General features: G+C 36.5%; 1 protein-coding gene across 10 annotated transcripts in view; it reads right to left on the minus strand.

The window, feature by feature from the left end:
- dclk1a (doublecortin-like kinase 1a) overlaps positions 1–21,394 on the minus strand; it is a 129,531-nt gene extending 108,137 nt beyond the window's left edge. For 4 of the 10 annotated variants that reach the window (XR_015500444.1, XR_015500445.1, XM_087269548.1 and 1 more), the window contains exons 1-3: positions 21,316–21,394; positions 19,972–20,349; positions 16,810–17,153 (exon numbers count right to left, since the gene is read on the minus strand). Coding sequence is in view for 6 of the 10 variants with exons in the window: in XM_087269548.1 (XP_087125674.1) it covers positions 16,810–17,153; positions 19,972–20,329 (702 nt within the window). In the remaining 4 variants the exon portion in view is untranslated. Of the gene's footprint in view, positions 1–16,809; positions 17,154–19,971; positions 20,350–21,246 lie in introns of those variants that run through there. The other 6 variants (XR_015500443.1, XM_087269546.1, XM_087269549.1 and 3 more) reach the window with 3 other exon arrangements.
- Between the last annotated feature and the right edge of the window lie 359 nt (positions 21,395–21,753).

A 21,753-nucleotide genomic window follows, 5' to 3' on the forward strand; every position in this document is an offset into this window, starting at 1 on the left:
GAATTTCAGCTGCGTGTTCTCTTTGCTCCCATCTGCAGCATTGCACCACAAGCAGATCTCTGAAACTGTTCTCTTTTAGTACCAGACATTTCTGGAGAAAAAAAAAAACACAGGGACTGAATCCAGGTCAGTGGCTATCTGAGGGGAACATGATCAGATGTGGCACAGAAAGCGTTTGTAACTCTACACGCGAAGCACCTGAATCAATCAATAAACAAGTGGTGTGTGTCCATGCAAATCTTGCCACCGCATGAGGATCTGAACAGGTGGTAAAGTGGCGCTATGTGGTTCCAGCTGGACAGTAGGTTACCCAAGTCAAAAAAACACTCAACCTAAATGTTGTACTTGGGTGTTATAAATACAAATCTACCTCGTACACAGCTAGTTGAACTAAATCAGCATGAGGCTGCAGATGAGAATGGAAAGTTATGTGAGTATTTCTACTGACGCTGAGCAAATCAGGATGTGTTGTTGGCACTTGGGACATTTGGTTTGATTAAAACACTCTAGTGCGATTGGTTCATTTGAAAAAGTGAAACGCTGCCATTCGAACCATGATCATCACATTACAAGTGGACTGAAACTCTTTCAAAGGAACTCTGGTGTTGAATTAATAAAATATGGATGAACAGGTCATTTGTTTAGATTTAGAAGTGCTGTATCTATCAAAATCAAAAACAGGATGACTATTTCACTTTGTATACGATTTGTATAATTTAGCATCTGAAAGGGACGTGCATGCAAATGTCTGTTCAGTAAGGACAGATACTAAAATCAGGGACTTCATGACTTTTTATTCCTTTTTTTTTTACTGTTTATTAAGTAAATCCTACCAATAGTTGGTCAGAAGTGTCAAAATGTTAATAGTAACGGTAAAGTTAGTACAGTAAAGTTTGTTAATGGTCTTGTTGTGGGTTTCTTTTGTTTTTGTTTGGTTTTTGTTTGGTTTTTTGGGGGGTTAATTTATTTAAAAAAAAACGTACATTACCATTAAATACTTCTCTTTTTTTTTTTTTTACCAAGAACTACTTTCTTAACACATAAAATCAAATCATTTCTGGAGATAGTAAAGTGATAATTCTATTCAAAGGTTTGGGGTTATTATTTTTTTTTTTATATCTTATGATCACAGTAAAAACAGTAATTTTGCTAAATAAATAAGCAATTTAAAAAAGTGACTTTTCAGTCTGTATGTCAATTAGTCTGTCTGTCTGTCTGTGTGTCAATCAGTCTGTCTGTCTGTCTGTCTGTCTGTCTGTCTGTCTTTCTGTCTGTCTGTCTATCTGTCTGGCTGTCTGTTGATCAGTCTGTCTGTTTAACTACAAGTCTGTGTGTCGATCAGTCTGGCTGTCTATCAATTTGTCTTTCTGTCTGTCTGTCTGTCTGTACTGTATGTCGATCAGTATAGCTGTCTGTCTATCAGCCTGGCTGTTGATCAGTCTGTCTGTCTGTCTGTCTATCAGTCTGTCTGTCTATAAGTCTGTCTGTCTGTCAATCTGTCTGTTGATCAGTGTGTCTGTTGATATCTCTGCCTGTCTATCAGTCTGTATGTCTATCAGTCAGGCTGTTTATTAATCTGTCTACCTGTCTATAAGTCTGTCTGTTAATCTCTCTGTCTGTCCGTCTATCAGACTGTACTGTATGTCGATCAGTATAGCAGTCTATCAGTCTGGCTGTCTGTCAGTCTGTCTGTCTGTTGATCTCTCTGTCTGCCTATCAGTATGTACTGTATGTCTATCTGGCTGTCTATCAATCTGTCCGTCTGTTGATCAGTCTGTCTGTCTATCAGTCTGTCAATCTGTCTGTTGATCAGTGTGTCTGTTGATATCTCTGCCTGTCTATCAGTCTGTATGTCGATCAGTCTGGCTGTCTATCAATTTGTCTGTCTGTATAGAAGTCTGTCTGTTGATCTGTCTGTCTGTCTGTACTGTATGTCGATCAGTATAGCTGTCTGCCTATCAATCTGTCTGTCTGTTTGTCTATAAGTCTGTCTGTTGATCTCTCTCTGTCTGTCTAACTGTCTATCAGTCTGTACTGTATGTCAATCAGTATAGCTGTCTGCCTATCAGTCTGTCTATCTGTCTATCTGAAATGAACCTCCAACTATACCAGCATATAGTTATGCAGTGAATGCCCAATACTAAAACACTCATATACTGTGCCAATTTAGTTTATTCAATTTAACTATAGCATTTCTTTGAACTGTGGGAGAATACTTAGGGGGAGCTCACGCGAGCATGGGAAGAACATGCAAACTCCACACAGAAATGACAACTGGCCCAGCCAGGACTCAATCCAGCAACCTTCTTGCTGTGAGACTAACCACTGCTAACCACTGAGTCACCGTGTCACCCTGTCCTGGATTAATCTAGGAAAGAGAGGGAGGAGTAGGGGTGAATGGGGGAATTCATCAAGGCGAAGATCTGGGGCCTCATCTACGAAGACTTGCGTGGAAATCATACTAAAACATTTCGTACGCACAAAGCTGTAAATGTGCGTACGCAGAAAAAAATTCAGATGTATGAAACACTGCGTACGCCGAATCCCACGCATATTCTTTTGTACATCCGAATGAACGTGAAACTGAGCGCAACATGCACGAGCACAAAACCCCTCCCTGCCTCCTCCCCCGTATGAATATGCTAATGACTCTACTTTGGCAAAACCCATAGAAAAAGCAATGGCAAAAGCAAGCAAGAAGAGAAACTATGAACAGAATGTGAATTGGAGGTGCTGCTTTCGGAAGCAGGAGGTGCAGCTTTTTGGTAGACCGAAGGAAAACGGTGTTATTTGCAAGTTTGTCCTCCGGAATTAACAAAAAAAAAAAAATAGAGTGGGGAGAGTTTAGCTGATGCGGTTAACACAGTTGGATCTGAACATCGCACTGTGGAGTTAAAAGAAAAATGGTGTGATTTATAGGTGTAAAATGTTTTAGAACCCTTAACGGTCTCAGTGGCGCAGCTCGTAAAACGCATGTTAACATGTTTTGACACGTTTGAGCATGAACTCGGTTCAAATCCAGCGTCTGATGAACTCATTCTTCTTTTTTTCCCCCGCTACATATCAGATTTTGCCTACTATTTATCACGAGAAAGACAAGTAGGAATCATTAATAAATCTGTGCATCACATTTTATTTGCACATTTATTGAATGGAAATGTTTCTGATTCACATATGCAAATTCATCTTCAGGTGGTGCCTTTATAGCAATGTGCGTGCAGTATATCGCTCCCATTACAATGGGGAAACCGGCGACTGCTGCAAATTGCGCTTTAATGTTTGGCTGGTCAACTGTATGGTATGGAAACCTTATATACCTGCTAGATGAACCCGTCTCATACAGCTGCCATTGCAAGGCTCAAAGACACTTTGTAGAGTGCAATTTAACACAACTGCCTCTAGGAGTCGCCAATGGAAATAAAACAGACACGCACAAAAAATGTGCGAACGCCAGCCATAAAGCTGCCGTGGAGCTGCGCACATTCCCACGTTCAGTTCATCGTTAGTAAATCCAAACGCGAGCGATTCTGAGAATGAAACCTGGCGTACGCAAAGTTTTTGTGCGTACGCAGCGTTGATACATGAGGCGCCTGTTCATTTATGTCCGTTTGGATTTGTCTGATTGGTAAATCATATGATAGCTAATGCGGGACCAGCCATGGTCAATCATAAACACGTGATCCTCTCGAAATGAGTTCATGATTGACCATGGCTGGTCCCGCATTAGCCATCATATGATTTACCATCATTGTGAATCAAAGCTGAAGTTTTGAGCATTATTACTCCAGTATGTCTCACATGATCCTTCAAATATGATGATTGAGTGATCAAGAATGGTAGAAGCAAGCAAGAAGGTCGCTGGTTTGAGCCCCAGCTGGGTCAGTTGGCATTTTTGTGTTAAGTTTGCACATTCTCCTCGTGTTCATGCGGGTGCTCTGGTTTCCCCCACAGTCAAAAGACATGCGCTATAGGTGAATTAGGTAAGCTAAAATTGTCTGTAGTGTATGAGTGTGAATGAGTGTCTATGGGTGTTTCCCAGTACTGGGTTGCAGCTGGAAGGGCATCCACTGCGTAAAACATATGCTGGATCAGTTGGTGGTTCATTCTACTGTGGCAACACCAGATTAATAAAGGGACTAAGCCAAAAAGAAAATGAATGTATGAATGAATGGATGCATTTGACCCAACATTCAAGCATTTTAGAGCACGCTACACATTCATTTTCAGTATGATAAGCAGAACATTGGATGAAACAGCACTTGCTTTAAAAAGGACACAGACAAATAATCTCCAAATCTATAATTTTTTACAAATTTCACACAAAATCACACCAGAAATGAAGAAAAAAAAAATTATCATAAAACCTGATTCAATTCATACTTCACATCCTACAGTAAAACTCCAGAGAACGTACAGTCTTACGTTATAGGAAGATGTAATAAGGCCTCGATCTACTGTCTCCGACCTCATTATACAGGTTATCAGAAAGCTACCATGAGACTCAGGCGAAGACCCAAAAACCCAGATCTCTTGTCATCCTGAGCTTTTTTCCATTCATTCACATTTCGAGTCATGCGGCTTGCACGCAACTCGCACGCATTCAAGCATCTGACGGCTATTTTTACAGGCAGAGACAGAAGCAGATGTTGGTTCCATCACAGTGAAGACATCCAGACATGTTGTCAGCTATACTTCACCAAAACCATATGGGCAACAGAGGGAAATACAGAATCGTTTGAGTTGAGGCATTTATTCTGAAATAAACTTAGCCACACTTTTCTAACAGGCCATAAATGACAGATAAATCACTGACAGCATGCATAAACACACTTCATTTTCATCTCTACACATCCTCCCATGTGAATAATCAGATCCCAGTACTTCTCTGCATTTATAATTAGCTTCTTCACTAATGAATATAGCTATATCCAATCAACTAAAGACCACTTCAAGAGTTCACACTCAATAAATAAAGCTTATTTGGCATGCTGTCCCGGGAGAGCCATGAACTCGTAATATCCTCGAGCCCGGGTCTCCCTCCCGTTAGAAGGGCGAGAGGGGAGTTCATGTTTTCATGGATAAATTTATGTTGTGCGTAAATGTTTTTTATTATAGCTTTTAAAACTGAGACATTCTGATTGTCCTTAATATTTTTTATGCAAGATTGCATTTTTTAAAAATATTCTGTTTTGCTTTAATTTTCAATAGACTCTTAGATTAGTATATCATTGTGAGTGTTGATTAAATACAGTAAATATCACCAAAAAATGTACAGTTTTTTTTTAAATAGCATTTTAACATAATCTAGAAGTTAAAGGTGTAGTTACCCTCAAAATAAATATTAACCATGATTTAGACCTCAGAATTCTGAAAATATTTTATTGAACATTAGAAAACAAAATTACATTTTAAAAAATGTTATTTATGCCGTGCATACATTTTGTTTATTATAGCTTTTAACACTTCTTTTTTTAAGAAAGGTTGGGCTAGTAAAAATATGTATATAACTAGAATTTGCTTGTTTTGACATTATTTAAAATATGTGGCTAAAAAATAACTGAATTTTAATTTTAATTGGGCAAGTAAAAAAATACCGTGAAACCGTGATATTTTTATCCAAGGTTATCATATCGTCAGAATCTTATACCGGCCCATGCCTAGAGTCTACAAAATTCCTGAAGTTTTTTTGGGGCAACCTAATTGTTTAAAGTTCAAACCACTTTAATTTGTACAAATGATTAAGTTAACATAATCAATTTGTGTTGGAACAACATGAAGGAATAATGTGGAAGCCAGCATTTTATAAGGTGTACACCAGGGGTGCCCACATTCGGTCCTTGAGGGCCAGTGTCCTAGAGAGTTTACCTCCAACCCTAATCAAACACACCTGAACAAGCTAAACAAGCTCTTACAAGGTATACTAGAAACTTCCAGGCTGGTGTGTTGAAGTAAGTTGGAGCCAAAATCAGCAGGACACCGGCCCTCCAAGACAGACTTTGGACACCCCTGGTGTATACAAACCCCACACAAATAATTTAAGTTTAACAAATTAAAGTCGATTGAACATAAAAAAATTAAGTTGTACCAAAAATAAAAATAAAAATCTCAAGAATTGTTGTTTATGCTCATTTTACATACATAAATGGCTAGAACAAGCATCAAAATGCAATTTGTTTAGAGAGAGCAGATAACATTGATCTTACATGCATTTTTGAAGTTATTTTTTGTGCAAAAACAACACAAGCCAAATATATAATATATAAAACGGCTGCAGTGACACACACACACACACACACACACACACACACACACACACACACACACACACACACACACACACACACACACACACACACACAAACTGTTTTGTATTAGACAATAAATGACTTCAAGACTCCAAAGCACACAAACAATTGCGTCAGAAAGTCCATTAATCATCGATACAGTCAGATTTACTTTTGTGATGCATCAAAAGAGCAACAATAATATTAGTATAAGCTGCGTCCACACCTGGATCCTCCATTCAAACAGAAAAGAAAACAGGAAATTGTACTTCTTTTATGGCATTGTTAATTGTGCACCTGAACTTCTCCGCTTCATCCTCTTTTTTCCTGTAACCCACAGGGATCTCTTTATTATCTCCTTCTGCTTTCTCTCTGTGTCTCCGCTTGCTGATTTCTCCTGCTTTTGTTCATAACTGTATCAGGACAAAAATCTGTGTGCTGTAACCGTGTCTGGCCAGGCTTGTTCATTAGACAGTTCCCTCAGGCCCAATCGATCCCGTGACTAAAAATAGCACTAACCATAATGCTCTTACTTTATCTGGATGGTGACCAGGGCTTTGAAGCTTTACTCTGTAACCACTGAAATCAGACCCATATATTTAGAGTAAAAAAAGTCACAATTATTAGCCTCCCTGTATATTTTTCTGTTTAAGGGAGAGAAGATTTTTTTCAACACATTTATAAACCTAATAGTTTTAATATCTCATTTCTGATAACTGATTTCTTTTATCTTTGTCATGATGACAGTACATAATGTTTAGATATTTGACTAGATATTTTTCAAGATACAAGTATTCAGCTTAAAGTGACATTTAAAGGCTAAACTATACCTGATGGTTTGAATAGCTAGCTCTATTTGAAAAGATTACATTCATTTAGATCGATTGGGATGACCAAGTGACAGAAATGGCCAAAGTAGGGCCCGCGGGCTAAAGTTGGCCTATGGTAACCTTTGGTTTGGCCCACCATCCTATCTGAGAAGAAAGGGAGAATGATGGGGAGTTGGTTCGGGTGAAAGCCTTTCACAGAGATCGTCATTTTTAACTTAATGTATACCCTTTTGCTTCTCAAAAAGCCAAGTAAAATTAAATGTTTCATATTAATCTGACTTCTAAAATGTAAATTCTGTCAGTTGACATAGAAAACATTGCACAGGACATCGGTAAGCAAATCAAGGCAAAAGCAGGAGCAGCTCGACTAGTGTATTTAGTAATTAGCTCCATTGTGTTATAAATGGGATTGTTTGTGTTTTACTATAATAAATTGATTAGAAAAGGTTAAAAATGATACCGCATAATAATTTAATTTGTTTCAAAGCAACCTTTTCTAGTTACTTTTAAATAATACGCTAATAAATTAGCAAATTTATGTAATACCTAATGTAATACAATATATTTAACTTCGGCCAACAGCCCTCAATCAAGTTTGGTTTTGGCCCTTTTTAAGAAAAAGTTTAGGCACCCCTGCTGTAAAACATAATAAATACAAGCATATATAAATATGAGCAAATTTGTAAAAAAATAAATAAATAAAAAAGCTCCAGGAAGTATAACAGTATTCAAGGACAAAAATCAAACATAAAATAGCATGGTCACCATCATTGTATAAATAATATTTTACATATTTTTTTAATCTTTAATAAACAATCTAATTCTGTGATGTGACTATTGCGGATTCACATGTTGTTATATTGATGCAATATATTGTTGAGCCCTAACGCAAACAAATAATAAATGCGTTGGATTTTCTCACATCGCAAACAAACTACGAAAAAGCGGTGCATTCTCACAACACTTGCAAAAAGAATAAAACACAGCGTAAATGTTTCGAGGGGACCCAAAAACATGACAGATGCCGCTGTGCTGTGACTTCAGAAGCGTCCCAAAGGGTACACTATACACTTATGCATTATGTACTTATGCATTTACACACACAACAGCATAGTGTATGTATGAAGTGTCGTACTAAATGAAACACTAATGGTTTTTTTACTAAGCGGAAATTCGACCCGTTTCCCTGTTGATGTTGAACGGTCGCCAAATTAGTGAAATAAATGATCAAAGTACCAAATAACATCTGACATGAGTATAATTGCATTCACCATTGGGAGGCGCTATAACCACTCACATTGGAAAATTTTGCTTTCACAATCCAAAATAAACAAAGTACTCCAACATGTTTCCCTGATAGCGCCGCCCCTTCCGCTAAGTGAGCAAAACTGCGGTCGTTGAGAGTGTGAAGTGTCCACCATAAAACACTTCATTTACCGGTTGAATAAGTGCATCGTCCGGGTAATTAAAATATTATTTTTTAGAGTTTTCAGTGTGAATGCACTACTTACACTATTTGTACTACAAAATAGCGTAGAATAGTGCATAAGTTTGCGATTTAGGAAGCACTATAGCTGCATCCAAAATGCCTACTACTCAGTAGGTACTGCATTTAAATGTACTGTTAGGAACTGTTAGGCTGTTAGGAAAGTACGTTCTATACAGTATGAATGTGAGTAGTATGAATGAAGCTCGGAATCTGTCATGGTCATGTGACCTACCCGTGTAAGTTGTGTTGTTTTACTCCTATTCATGAATTCTCTCGCGGGGCATCATGGCATAGCGTAGCGTGCATCGAATCGGCACTTCAGAATCTCGCTGGAAGTAGTAGGTCATCTATGTACTTCTGGCATGTAATGTTTTTTGAATTCTATGAATTCGGACATACTACTCGCTTGCATACTGTTTTTAGCGTACTTTAAAGTATGGAAGTATGCGATTTTGATCGCAGCCTATTGCTCAGTGAGATTGTAGATGATCTTTGAGGGTGAGTTTTTTGTTGTTTATTTTACCATCCTGATTCCCTTCTCTTTTGTATTTTATTAGCCTAAATAACCATGACCTACAGTAAATAGCCGGGTGTGTCATGTTTTGTGGTCCCTTTTCCATTGTGCTCCATGCTATATGAAAGTGTTTGAAAGAATTTGCAGGCATTTTCGTAAATTGTTTGTGTTTTTAAAAAAAATGCAGCGTGTTTTTTTATGTGTTTGTATTGTGGAAATTTGCAATGTGCAAACCTTTTCTCAATTTGTTGGCATTTTTGTAATTGCATGTGTTTTCTTAAATTGCAGCATGTTAAGCTCTCTCGGCCACCAGAATAATTAGGCATGTTAGGTTAATTAGGCAAGTCATTGTATTGTACTGTTCTGTAGACAATCAAAAATAAATATTGCTTAAGGGGGCTAATAATTTTGACCTTAAAATGGTTTGAAAAAAATTTAAAACTGCTTTCATTCTAGCCGAAATAAAACAAATAATCCTTTTTACGGAAGAAAAAATATTATATGACATACTGTGAAAATTTCCTTGCTCTGTTAAACATAATTTGGGAAATATTTAAAAAAGAAAAAAAAATTAACAGAAGGGCTAATATTTTACATCCATTTAATTTAAAATATATATATTTGTTCCTTAATTCATTTACTCTGAAAAGCCAGTAAATCTTCTTCTGCATGACTGCACAAGCTTGTATTTCCAATCTAAGCTCTGGTTTTCCACACTGAAGGTGATTTAGAGGGCTTTTCAAATCAAAAAGATGAAGTTTGAAGATGCGGGATATTGGCAGAGCCGCCGGCACAGAGATCAATAGAGAGTGATGTAACAGATCTGTGTGAAGATTAATTAGATTTTAATGAATTTCAGCCAAATGGTGCCTCCTTATTTGCATATTTTCACCTGGCTGAGAGACTGAGAGATGTGCACATACAGTCAAGGTTAATATTACAGCCAACTCAAATTAAAAGCATAAAACTAAAGTAATTTTTGTTTGAATAGTGTTTGTTTTACTATTATTGTATTATTTAATTAAATATAAAAAGTAAAAACAATAATGAAAACAACAATAGTTACTTAATGATAGTAAAATAAAAGTCCACACTCAATCCTGATTAAAAATGTCATATTATGGCTTTTTATGTGTAAAGTTGCAGTACAGATCACGACATTACAAATGAGATTTCATCTTTAATTAATAATGTTACAGTACGTGTCATTTATTTGTATTTGTTTGTGAAATGTAAGTTTCTAAGTGTATGCTGATGGCTTTTCAGTGAATTACGACTTCAAACATATTTATTATTTAAGGAAAATGCATAAAATATTGAAGATTTTACATTAGTTCTAGGTTACTTATCAAATATGCAATTTGAAATTTGTGACCTCTCTAACAAAAGGTCATGATTTTAACTTGATTCTCAAACCAAGCATCAAACTTATTAATTTCATTCATCTTAAAATTACCTTTTTAATGTTAAAATTGGACAAACCATATACAAATAAATGCATTTAAAACATCATTACTAGTGCTGGGCAAAGAGTAATCATGATTCATTGCATCCAAAATAAAAGTTTGTTTTTACCTAATATATGTATAAAATGTAATTATTCACTGTATATATTTGAGAAGACGTTGATTTATATTTAGATATGATTTAAATATCTTTAATTGATATATATTATATATATATATACACATATATAGTGCTCAGCATATATAAGTACACTAATCTGTCTTTTAAAATTCATACTTTTAATAGGAAGCTATACAATATTATAATTGTGCATATACATTAGATTAGTCAGTACTGAAACCAAATCTGGAGCTCATCTAACAAAATAACTTATGATAACGCTCCAAAAACTAGTACATTCAAATTTATATGTTATAGAAAAATATTAAATACAAATTTTTTAAAAATAGAAAAATTTTAAGAAAAAAAAGTAACATTTCAAAACAATTTATAAAATACAAATTGAAACTTTTTAGATTGTAATTTTTTTTTTTTTTTTTGCAATATTTTGCTTGAAATTAATTGTATTATCTTTCAGAATTATTACTAGTCAGAATTATTAATCCCCCTGAATTATCAGCCTGGCTGTTTTTCCCCCTCAATTTCTGCTTAATGGAGAGATGATTTCTTCAGCATTTCTTAACATAATAGTTTTAATAACTCATTTCTAATAACTGATTTATTTTATCTTTGCCATGATGACAGTAAATAATATTTGACTAGATATTTTTTCAAGACACTTCTATACAGCTTAAAGTGACATTTAAAGGTTTAACTAGGTTAATGAGGTTAGCAGGTTAGGCAAGTTATTGCATAACGATGGTTTGTTCTGTAGATAATCGAAAAAAAAGCTTAAAGGTTCTATTAATTGACCTTAAAATTAGTTTTAAAAAATTAAAAACTGCTTTTATTCTAACCTAAATAAAACAAATAAGACTTTCTTCAGAAGAAAAAATATTATCAGACATACTGTGAACATTTCCTTGCTCTGTTGAACATTATTTGGGAAATATTTAAAAAGGGGGACTAATAATTCTGACTTCAACTGAATACAGTATAAAGTATAATATATGAGGAGTTTAGATGCAAAAGCCTCTAAATGGCATCAGAAATCTTCATCTAAAATGAGCATTTTTCTATTTTTATTATTATTTGTGTGTGTGTGTGTGTGTGTGTGTGTGTGTGTGTGTGTGTGTGTGTGTGTGTGTGTGTGTGTGTGTGTGTGTGTGTGTGTGTGTGTGTGTGGTTTCAGATATTTAATTTTTATGGTGAAGAATAGGTTATTTTCATTGCCTTTAAAGTCATATAACAACATATAAACATGGGAGACAGAGAAAATGCTCATTTTAGAAGAACATTTCAGATAGCATTTTTATTTTGGATGAAATTGATCACTATGAATCTTTTCCCAGCATTAATAATTACATATTTAAATATTCACTTTTCACTCATTGATATCATGATAAAGACATTTTATGAAAATTTGCTCCTACTGTATCTCTGTTAAGTGCAATATGAATCAAGGCTAGACTGAATCTGACCTTTTTTTTTGCTATTTCTGCACAGAATTTTAAAAACAATAATAATTAAGAGGATACATTTTGAATGGTTTTAGGATTATAGGAGCTTAACACAAAAAAAAACTTTTATTTAAGGTTTATAATGCAAATCCAATTAGAACCTCTTGTTTGGTAAACAAAGCTAGTTTCTAAAATACTACAACTACTAAATGACATTAAAAGAATCACTTTACAAATTGTATTGAACACAAATCAGTCAATAAAATGACTGAAATTAATATTAAAATTGAATCAATTTTATTTACTCACATTTACATTCATAAATAAATAGAATATATTAATCGGGTCTGAAATCTGCAGAATTTCTACAGGCACAGATTCTGTGTGGGCCTAATTAGGATGTAAATATTAGTCAATTCACCATTAGCTAGATTACGTATCAAGTAAACAAATTAGCTAAATTAGTCATGTGAGCTCGGGCGACACCATGGCTTAGTGGTTAGCACTGTTGCCTCACAGTAAGAAGGTCGCTGGTTCGAGTCTCAACTGGGTCAGTTGGCATTCCTGTGTGGAGTTTGCATGTTCTCCCCATGTCGGTGTAGGTTTCCTCCGGGTGCTCCGGTTTCACCACAGTCTAAAGACATGCACTATAGGTGAATTGAACAAAAAACTAAATTGGCTGTAGTGTATGCGTGAATGAGTGTGTATGAATGTTTCCCAGTGTTGGGTTGCAGCTGGAAGGGCATCCGCTGTGTAAAACATATGCTGGATAGGTTGGCGGTTCATTCCGCTGTGGCAACCACTGATGAGGAAGAGATTAAAATAAAGAAAAAATGAATGAATGAGTCATGTGAATTATTTGTTTTAAAAAAAGGTCAAATTTCCTTCCTCTGAAGCACATGATGCACAGCCTGAAAACAAGCAATGAACTTATGAACTATGTAAATGAATAGAAGTACATTCAGTCAAATTATATCCTGATAATATTAGTAATTGTAAAAACTGCAGATTAAATCTGAAAAATAACAAGTGATCTTTTAAACTGCATTTTATCTTTGAGGAATTAATCAACAATTACACGTCAGCGCACGTCACAGCCTTCTGTCCTTCTGAAACGGCTCGAAAAGGTGGGAGGACTTTAAAACGAGAGCAGAAGCCCGAGTTATTTCTGTCTGTGTCTCTCTTTTTGAGTCTGCGTGGGCAAAGACACAGATTCCCATTCATAAACCAGACTAGATCTGCCATAAATCTTGCTGCGGGTTAGGGGGAGATTTCTGCTGCAGCGTTTGCAAGTAATGAGACTTCATTATTTATAATTCAAGGCTTGCGGGATGAATTCATTTCAGAGATTAAATAACAAGAGCCACGCTGTTTGGAAGTTGAACCCCCTTTTCTTCTAGAGCAGAACAATTCAATGCACCTTTAGGTTTGTGTTTCAGTCAACCGAATATGATCAGATGTTGATAAGTGAATCATTTATGACATTTCGGTTTTGCTAGCATGTCAAGTTTTCAGGGGCACTTAATATAAGATCTATCTTTCATGTTTCTCTTTCATTTTTTCAAATATTTCTCATATGATAACAGATGTTTAACAGAGCAAATAATTTTTCACAGTATTTCCTATAATATTTTTTCTTATGGAGAAACTCTGATTTGTTTTATTAGGGTTAGAATGAAATGTTTTTAATTTATTTTTAAAAACATTGAGGTCAATATTATTAGCCCCCTTTAGTATATTTTTTCTGATTGTCTACAAAACAAACTTTTATACAATGACTTTGCTTATTACTCTAACTTGCCTAGTTAACCTAGTTAAGCATTTTTATTGCACTTTAAACTGAATATTAGTATTTTTAAGAATATATGGTGCAGTGACCCGGATAGGAGTGAGGTTTAGGGCAGTGTAAGAAAGGCCAGAAAGTTGGAGTTGTGTACATAAACCTCAATATCCAGGCCTTAAGACATTTGTTAGCAACTAATGCTAAAGGAGGTTTCCTTAAATGTCCTTCTTAGCATGCCTGCCTCCCATGCCTTGTACAATAGTATATATATCTCATTCAACTTCAGAACTGTTTACTCCACCTCACCCTACTCTCCTCTCTTCCCCATCTTGCACATTTTCAAAATTGAGGTTCCCATTAAGCATTTGTTTAATGCAACACAGTGATCCCTTGCTTTGACGCAGTTCACTTTTCGTGGCCTCGCAGTTTTGCGTTTTTTTTTTTTTTACGTGCAATTTGACATGCTTTTCTCCATCGCATTGTGTTCTGAGTCCTGACTGACTGCAGACCATTGGCAATTACTCTCCTCCGTGCGTGTCTCCTGTACAGTACAGAATGAGTTCAGCTTGCTTAATTTAAATAAATCTTACTAAAATTACATAAATCAATTGCTAGCAGCACGACTCTGTGCTGTTCTGTATGTTCTTTCTCTAAATCTTCACTGTTCCGTGAAGATTTGGAGAAACTTGTTCATGCTTTTATCAGCAGCAGAGTGGATTACTGTAACGGCCTCCTCACTGGCCTTCCTAAAAAGACAGTCAGACAGTTGCAGCTCATCCAGAACGCTGCAGCCAGAATTCTGACCAGAACCAGAAAATCAGAGCACATCACACCTGTCCTCAGGTCTCTACACTGGCTCCCAGTTACATTCAGAATAGATTTTAAAGTATTATTACTTGTCTATAAATCACTAAATGGCCTAGGACCTCAATACATTACAGATATGCTCACTGAATACAAACCTAACACATCACTCAGATCTTTAGGATCAAATAAACTAGAAATTCCAAGAGTTCAGTCATAGCAGGGTGAATCCGCCTTCAGCCACTACGCCCCTCACTGCTGGAATCAGCTTCCAGAAATGATCAGATGTGCTCCAACATTAGGCACATTCAAATCAAGACTGAAAACACATCTGTTTAGCTGTGCCTTTACTGAATGAGCACTGTGCTGCGTCTGACAGATTGCCTTATCATGTTTTTCTCTTCTTCTTCATTCTTTTATATCACATTTTACCTGTTTTTATGTTTTTTTAATCAGTTTTATTTATTTATTTATTTTTTTTACTTGTTTCTTTTATTCTTGTTTATGTAAAGCACTTTGAATTGCCACTGTGTATGAAATGTGCTATATAAATAAACTTGCCTTGCCTTGCCTATGTTTGCGAGTTCTCTCCCCACAATGTTGACGAAACGTTCTGCACCATCAAAGGCACCTGCTGTAGCACCCAAAAGGCAGAGGAAGATCCTAACCATCGCACAAAAAGTTGAACTTCTGGACATGCTAAAGGATGGTAAAATTTACGGGCCTGTAGGGTGCCATTATGATATAAATAAATGAAGATGGTTTGATCTTTGGTTTCATTCTAAAATACTGGACTTACATTTCTACAAAAGTTTAAACTTTGAGTGTTTAAACAAGAGAGAAAAGTGTGAAAATGTAAATGCCTGTCTGAGAAAAAATGTATAAAGTGTGTAGTGAGGGGTTTAACAGCCTTAAAACATCTATAATAATTGTCAAAAATAAAGTGGACTACATTGCGGATTTCACCTATCGCGGGTTATTTTTAGAGACTTGGTCCAACACTGCTCAAAACCATTTTTCAAAACAAACAAAAATCTCTTTTAAAGCTTTTTCACACTGACTGTGACCGGATAAAGCAGGGTGTATCACAGAAGAAAAGTGATTTCAGACAAAACTGAATAGCACTGATCCCCTTTGGCAAATATGTGCCTCGATGCAAAGTGGCACAACCCACTCTTCAGTAGATTGGTATGTCATCTATGAAGTGTAAAAGGGCCTAAACATTCTGGTGCCGTGACCCAGATGGGTGTGTGGTTCAAGAGGGTGAGTGTAAAGACTAAATACATGGGGGTCAGAATATATTGCACCTGTAATAAATTCAATCATTAAAGTAGTATACACTCGCTGCATGTGCAACCGTGGCAACTGTGCCTTGGGGGACTGGATAAACTGCATAAACAAAACAGATTAGAACGCATGCAAAAGTGACAATGAATGCCTTTGTAGACTAGAGATTATGTTGAGGTCAGAAAGTGCCCTTGTTTGTAGAATTCCAGCATCCCTGCTGAAAAATCCAGCTTAAACCAGCATAGGATGGTTGGCTGGTTTTAGCTGGTCGACCAGCCTGGTTTTAGAGGGGTTTTGGCCATTTCCAGGCTGGTTTCCAGCCATTTCCAGCCTGGTCTTAGCTGGTCAGGCTGGAAGACGACCAGCTGAAACCAGCTTGAAAAGCTTAAACCAGGCTGGTCAAGTTGGTTTTAGCTGGATTTAGCTGGTCATTTTCCAACCTGATCAGCTAAGACCTGGCTGGAAATGGCCATGTAAAACCCTTAAACTTCACTACCCTGGGCTCAAAAGCCACACTACACAGTGTAGCATTTAGCATCCTAGTTAGGCCTAATCCCGATTTTACCCCTTAGCCCTTACCTCTACCCCTCGTTTTGTGGGTTCATGTGAAGGGGTAGGGGTGTCCCAATTCTCTTTAGCTTGAAGGCGTAGAGCTAAGGAGGAAAAGCTAAATAACCCTTGAAACCTTTTAGTGTTCTTGCCTCCCATGTTTCTCAAATCCTCATCGGTATTCAACTAGATAACACTCAACAAATAACAAAAAGATTTCTTAAAATAAATAAGCATTCCTACCTGTTTTCCCTCAAGGGTGTAGATCCTCTTGACAATGCCCGAATCCAGCTTTATAGCGTCTGTAATGTCAGTGAGCACTTGTTCAAAGGAGTGCGCCGTCTTCTTGTTGAGCAGGATGCGAACCGCCTTGCGCGGCTTCACTCCGCTGCGGATCACGGTGACCAGTTTGGGTCTGATGAAGTCTTTGCTCTCTCTGAACTGCGGGCCTGATTTGGAGCTGGCTAGAGACGTGGGGCACTTGCTGGAGCCCAGGGCCCTCACATTTACAGACCAGTTAGGGTTGACGTTGTTGGAGTAGTCAACTCTTTTAAACGCTTCAGTGGAGCCGCACACATAACTCTCACCTAAAATGGAAGAACATGGTGAAATGGTACAGTGTGTGATATTTGACAGCGTTACACTGAAAGTGACGAGTCTGTAATGTTCATTTTTAGAGGAAAGACCTGAGGCAGTGTCTGGCACTTTTCACTCTCGATTGAGCTGTCATTTCTGTTGCAAATGCATTGATTTTAAGTCATCCAGACTTAAATGCCCATCACTGAGTGCCCCACATTTCATCACATCACATCCACTACTCTAATTTTAAATATAGGAATCAAAGTGCATTCAAGTCATCATGATGTTTCAAACACTATTTGTGTCTCTCATAAAACAGTATGCAATGACTATTTCAATGATATTGTAGTTTGATATCCTTAAAAGCAGATTAGTTGACAGAAAATGTCTATCTAGCAATTGTTTACATAGACGATCTTATACTCAGTGTGCAAATTATACATTGTACAACTTTTTTGGTGATGTTAGTTTGTGTAATACATGCTTAAGTGACTCAAATGTATGTGTTTATTTAAATTACATCTAATTTATTCATGAAATGTTTTTAAGTTTCCAGTGTTTTGTGTGATTTAGTGTATTCTGACCTAGGGTGCATTTCCCAAACAACGACGTAACTCGCGGCTGAACTATCATAGTACGATGCATTTTTTAGGAAAAGAACGATGTATTGACGAGTGTTTCCCAAAACCTTGTAGTTTCTCTGTCGCAGATCCATCGTTTGAACCATGCAAGTTATAAAAACGCCCATAATGATGCTCTAAATGGGGTGGTAACAACTTCTTTAAAGAAAAAAAACAACATAATTGCTTTGTGCAAATTTGATTTTTAAGAGCACACGCTTTAAAAATAAGTCCAATATTAGTTTTGGTAAAAATATGCACTCCTTTTTCATATTAATTGAAATATATGAATAATATAAATAAATAAAAAATAAATAAATAAAAAATGAGGCTATTTATTAAAAAATTAAATTTTATATTAATTAGAAAATTAAAAAAAAATGTCCCACCTTAATTTTATTATTATTATTATTATTATTATTATTATTATTATTATTATTATTAAGTAGGATGTTGTTTATTTATTTTTTATTTTTTATTAAGTCTACTTTTACAATTTGAAACATGTAAACCTCTGCAGAAATTTTCTAACCAGCAGGCCCATGTCATATACAGTACAGATATTTAATAAATAAGCTACTTTAAATTAAAAGCATTAATGTATGCTATGTTTTTTGTTTTCACAGGCTTTGGAGACGCAACATAAATTCCACTTTTAAATAATCACCTATAGCTTTCATCATGAGCCACGGCTGTGTTCAAAAGGACATCAATGTTTTTAAAGTGCACTGCGAAGGGAACGCAATTGTAAACATGAAGATTGCAAAAAATGAACTGTAATAAATACTTTGAAAGCAAATCACACCTAAGAGTGATGACTTCAATGCTTTTTTTTAATCACTTCAACATCACTTTAAACGTTAGAATGTTCTAAATGAATAGGGCATAGGGGGGAAAAGTGGGAATAGAACACAGCCAGGGACTACTGTATGTTTCTAACTGCAGCTCTAGAGGTGTAGTTGCAAGTGTACAATTTTGCGAATATTCGTTGGAAGGATGGATTTGGGAAATGCCAAATCAACAAACTATGTTCGTAAAGATGGAAATTGCAACCTTAGTTGGCTAACGATGGTTTTCGGAAACGCACCCCTGATTAGCTATTTTAACTATGCAAATAATGCATCTAATTTGAAGTTACTTTTAGGCAATATGTAGAAACAAGCACCTATTTTATGAGAAAACTTGCTCTAAATCTGCCGGTTTCAGACCTTTGAATTACTTTTTTTTTTTCGCATGGACTGATTGGAGTGAATACGCATTCACAATGGTATGAACTGCTATAGGGGTGGTCAAAAGGATGTCTATTATTTTAATTATTAACATATTATTTAAATTACAGATCAGAGTGAACTTTTTTCTCAGTTTAAAAGGGCTGACCCCCACACAACTTGTTTTGACGTCCTTCAGGGGGGTCAAGGCTTAGGTAGGAGGGTCAATCCCCCACAAACCCCCCTGTAATTCGCACCCTGCTTATACTCTCAACATTTAAAGGGATAGTGCACCTAAAAATAGGGCACCATTTTCTGACTTTGAATAGTTTTAAACCTGTTTTTTTTTTCTTCTTTTTTTCTGTTGAACACAAAAGAAGACATTTTGATTCTGAAGAAAGCTGGAAACATGTAACCACTGACTTCCATAATATTTGTTCTTCCTGCTATGGATGTCAATGGCTACAGGTTTCTATCTGCAATATATATTTGCTCAACAGAACAAAAGAACAGCAAGTGGGAAAATTATGACAAAAGTTTTATTTTTGGTTGAACTATACCTTAGATTAGACTATTGCCTTCAAAAGTTCATTCACTCATTTTCCTTCGGCTTATTATTCTTTTGTTTATCATTAGTCTATATTATTGGGGGGAGGGGGGGTGCTTTGAGTAATGATCTCTGAATTATCAATGATTGTCAGGTAAACTGTTAGCAGTATGACTTGATGTCTTAAATGTCCTTTGATGCCATTTTATGGAGATTTAAATTTACTTTAGAGACATCTACATATGTGGTAAACATATTTCATTTTTAGTAACTTATTGATTGTTTGGTACAAAACCTACCAAACCTGAACCGGAAGCAATGCGAACTGTTATACAGAAAGCGGAAGTTATTCCTATCAAAAGTGTTGATTGACAATGATAAACAACTGCATTAAAACAACAGCAAAACAACAGCTTTTAAAGTCGTGTGTGTTAGACATTAATCAACTAACCTTCCACCAGCTGATCTATGTTGGTGATTTTTTTGTTGCCATCGATTGAGTAGATAATTCGCACCCCTTGCGGGAGGTTGACGTTGTCGGACAGGGTTCGGGTCAGGTCAGCCAGCAGAGCGTCAAAGGTTCTGATGCGGTCCGATGAGATGGCGTACACGATCCCGTTGAAATATCGGTCACCATTGCGGTAAAAGCGCACTTTCTTCGCCTTCTTCTCGGAGCTGAGTGTTTTGAGGGTCCGCGTGCGGTAAAGGCTGCAGTGGGCGCTGTGAGTGGGGCTGAGGAGCCCGTTCGCCCGGCCTGCGCTCCGGCTGTTGCGCTGCAGTTTGTCCCGCTCGTCAAAATGCTCCTCCATGTCGTCCGGTCAAATTAGGGCTAAAGCGTAAAAATTAAAGGACGTTACCAAACTAACCGTGTACAGGTAATCCTCTCATGCTCTCTCAACTCAGTGACATGGATGTAATTGATGTCTGCTCCTAAAATAACCTTTTAATGACAGCTTACTTGTTTCTTAGAGCTCATTAAATCCTGTCATCCTGTTGATGTTGACAGTCTTACTTTGACATGGCAAACTCGAACGTGTGTTGTGTGAAAACCTATGCTCAAAGTCTATTATCGCCTATAATTATTATTTCAGAATCATATAATATTATTATTTTTAATATTTTTTTACATTACATTTTTTATTTATCTGTAAACTACTAGACTGTCAAAAAACTATGTATAGCCTCCACATCAGTTTCAAAAAGTTTACATTTTTCCAAGATTAATATTTAATTTAAAACAAATTAATGTTTAATCAGTAACATCAAGATATTTTAGACACAAAGCGTCTTTAATTAAAAAATGGCAAAATAACCATCACATATTTTAAATAGACTATAAACAGAGGTAAAACTGTTAATATTTAAAAAAGGAAATAATAGTGAAATATTAAATTCAATTCTTCATTTCTCTCTAATAGTCACATATTTTGACGCTGCTTGCAAACTTGCTTGATAATTAAGCTTTTAATTTAAAAGATTAAAAAATCGAGACGTTTCTGTTTGAGTTGAATTTCTTCATGCGTAGAAATAACTAAACAAGCGTCGCGTCACTGACAATGGCATAACAGAGTTAAAATATGTAGGCTATGGTATAAATGTAAACCCAAGACATTTGCTAGCTTTCATAGCTGACAAGCCGAACAATTCAAATGAGTTGGGTTAACCGAAACATTCTGATAGAGGACAAGACACTTGCCAGCTCTCGGCTCGCTTTATTTTTACTTACAGAAACGAAACAATCCGTTGTACTTGCCTGAAGGTGAAGATTTAGGGAATATTGAAGGTTTCTGCTCACGATTCAGATGTTGAGGTGTGCTGACAGGAGTCGTGATGTGATGCGAGTCCGGCACCTCCTTTGTTGTCCCGCAGAGGAGGCTGGTCGGTCGGTCGGCAGCTGCTCTTCTCTCTCTCTCTCTCTCTCTCTCTCTCTCTCTCTCTCTCTCTCTCTCTCTCTCTCTCTCTGTGTTTGTGTGAGTGTCTCTCTCTCCTCCTTGTGTCTTTCTGTGATTTACATTGGCCGCTTTCTCATTGAGATTCAGCCCCGCACCGCAGACCTGCCACAGTCATCCCTCCCCACACACGCACACCCCGCCCCGTTCCTCTCCGGTGAGGCTGCTCTAAAAGTCTTTCGCGATTTCCGTCACGATTCAGATGGACACACTGCTCAAACTCTTTGATCATTCAAATAACATTAAGAACAGCAATTATTGTCTTATTTGTAATTATGTAGGTG

The sequence above is a fragment of the Danio rerio genome, chromosome 10 (assembly GCF_052040795.2).
Source record: "Danio rerio strain M-AB ecotype USA chromosome 10, GRCz13ab, whole genome shotgun sequence".
Lineage (NCBI taxonomy): Eukaryota > Metazoa > Chordata > Actinopteri > Cypriniformes > Danionidae > Danio > Danio rerio.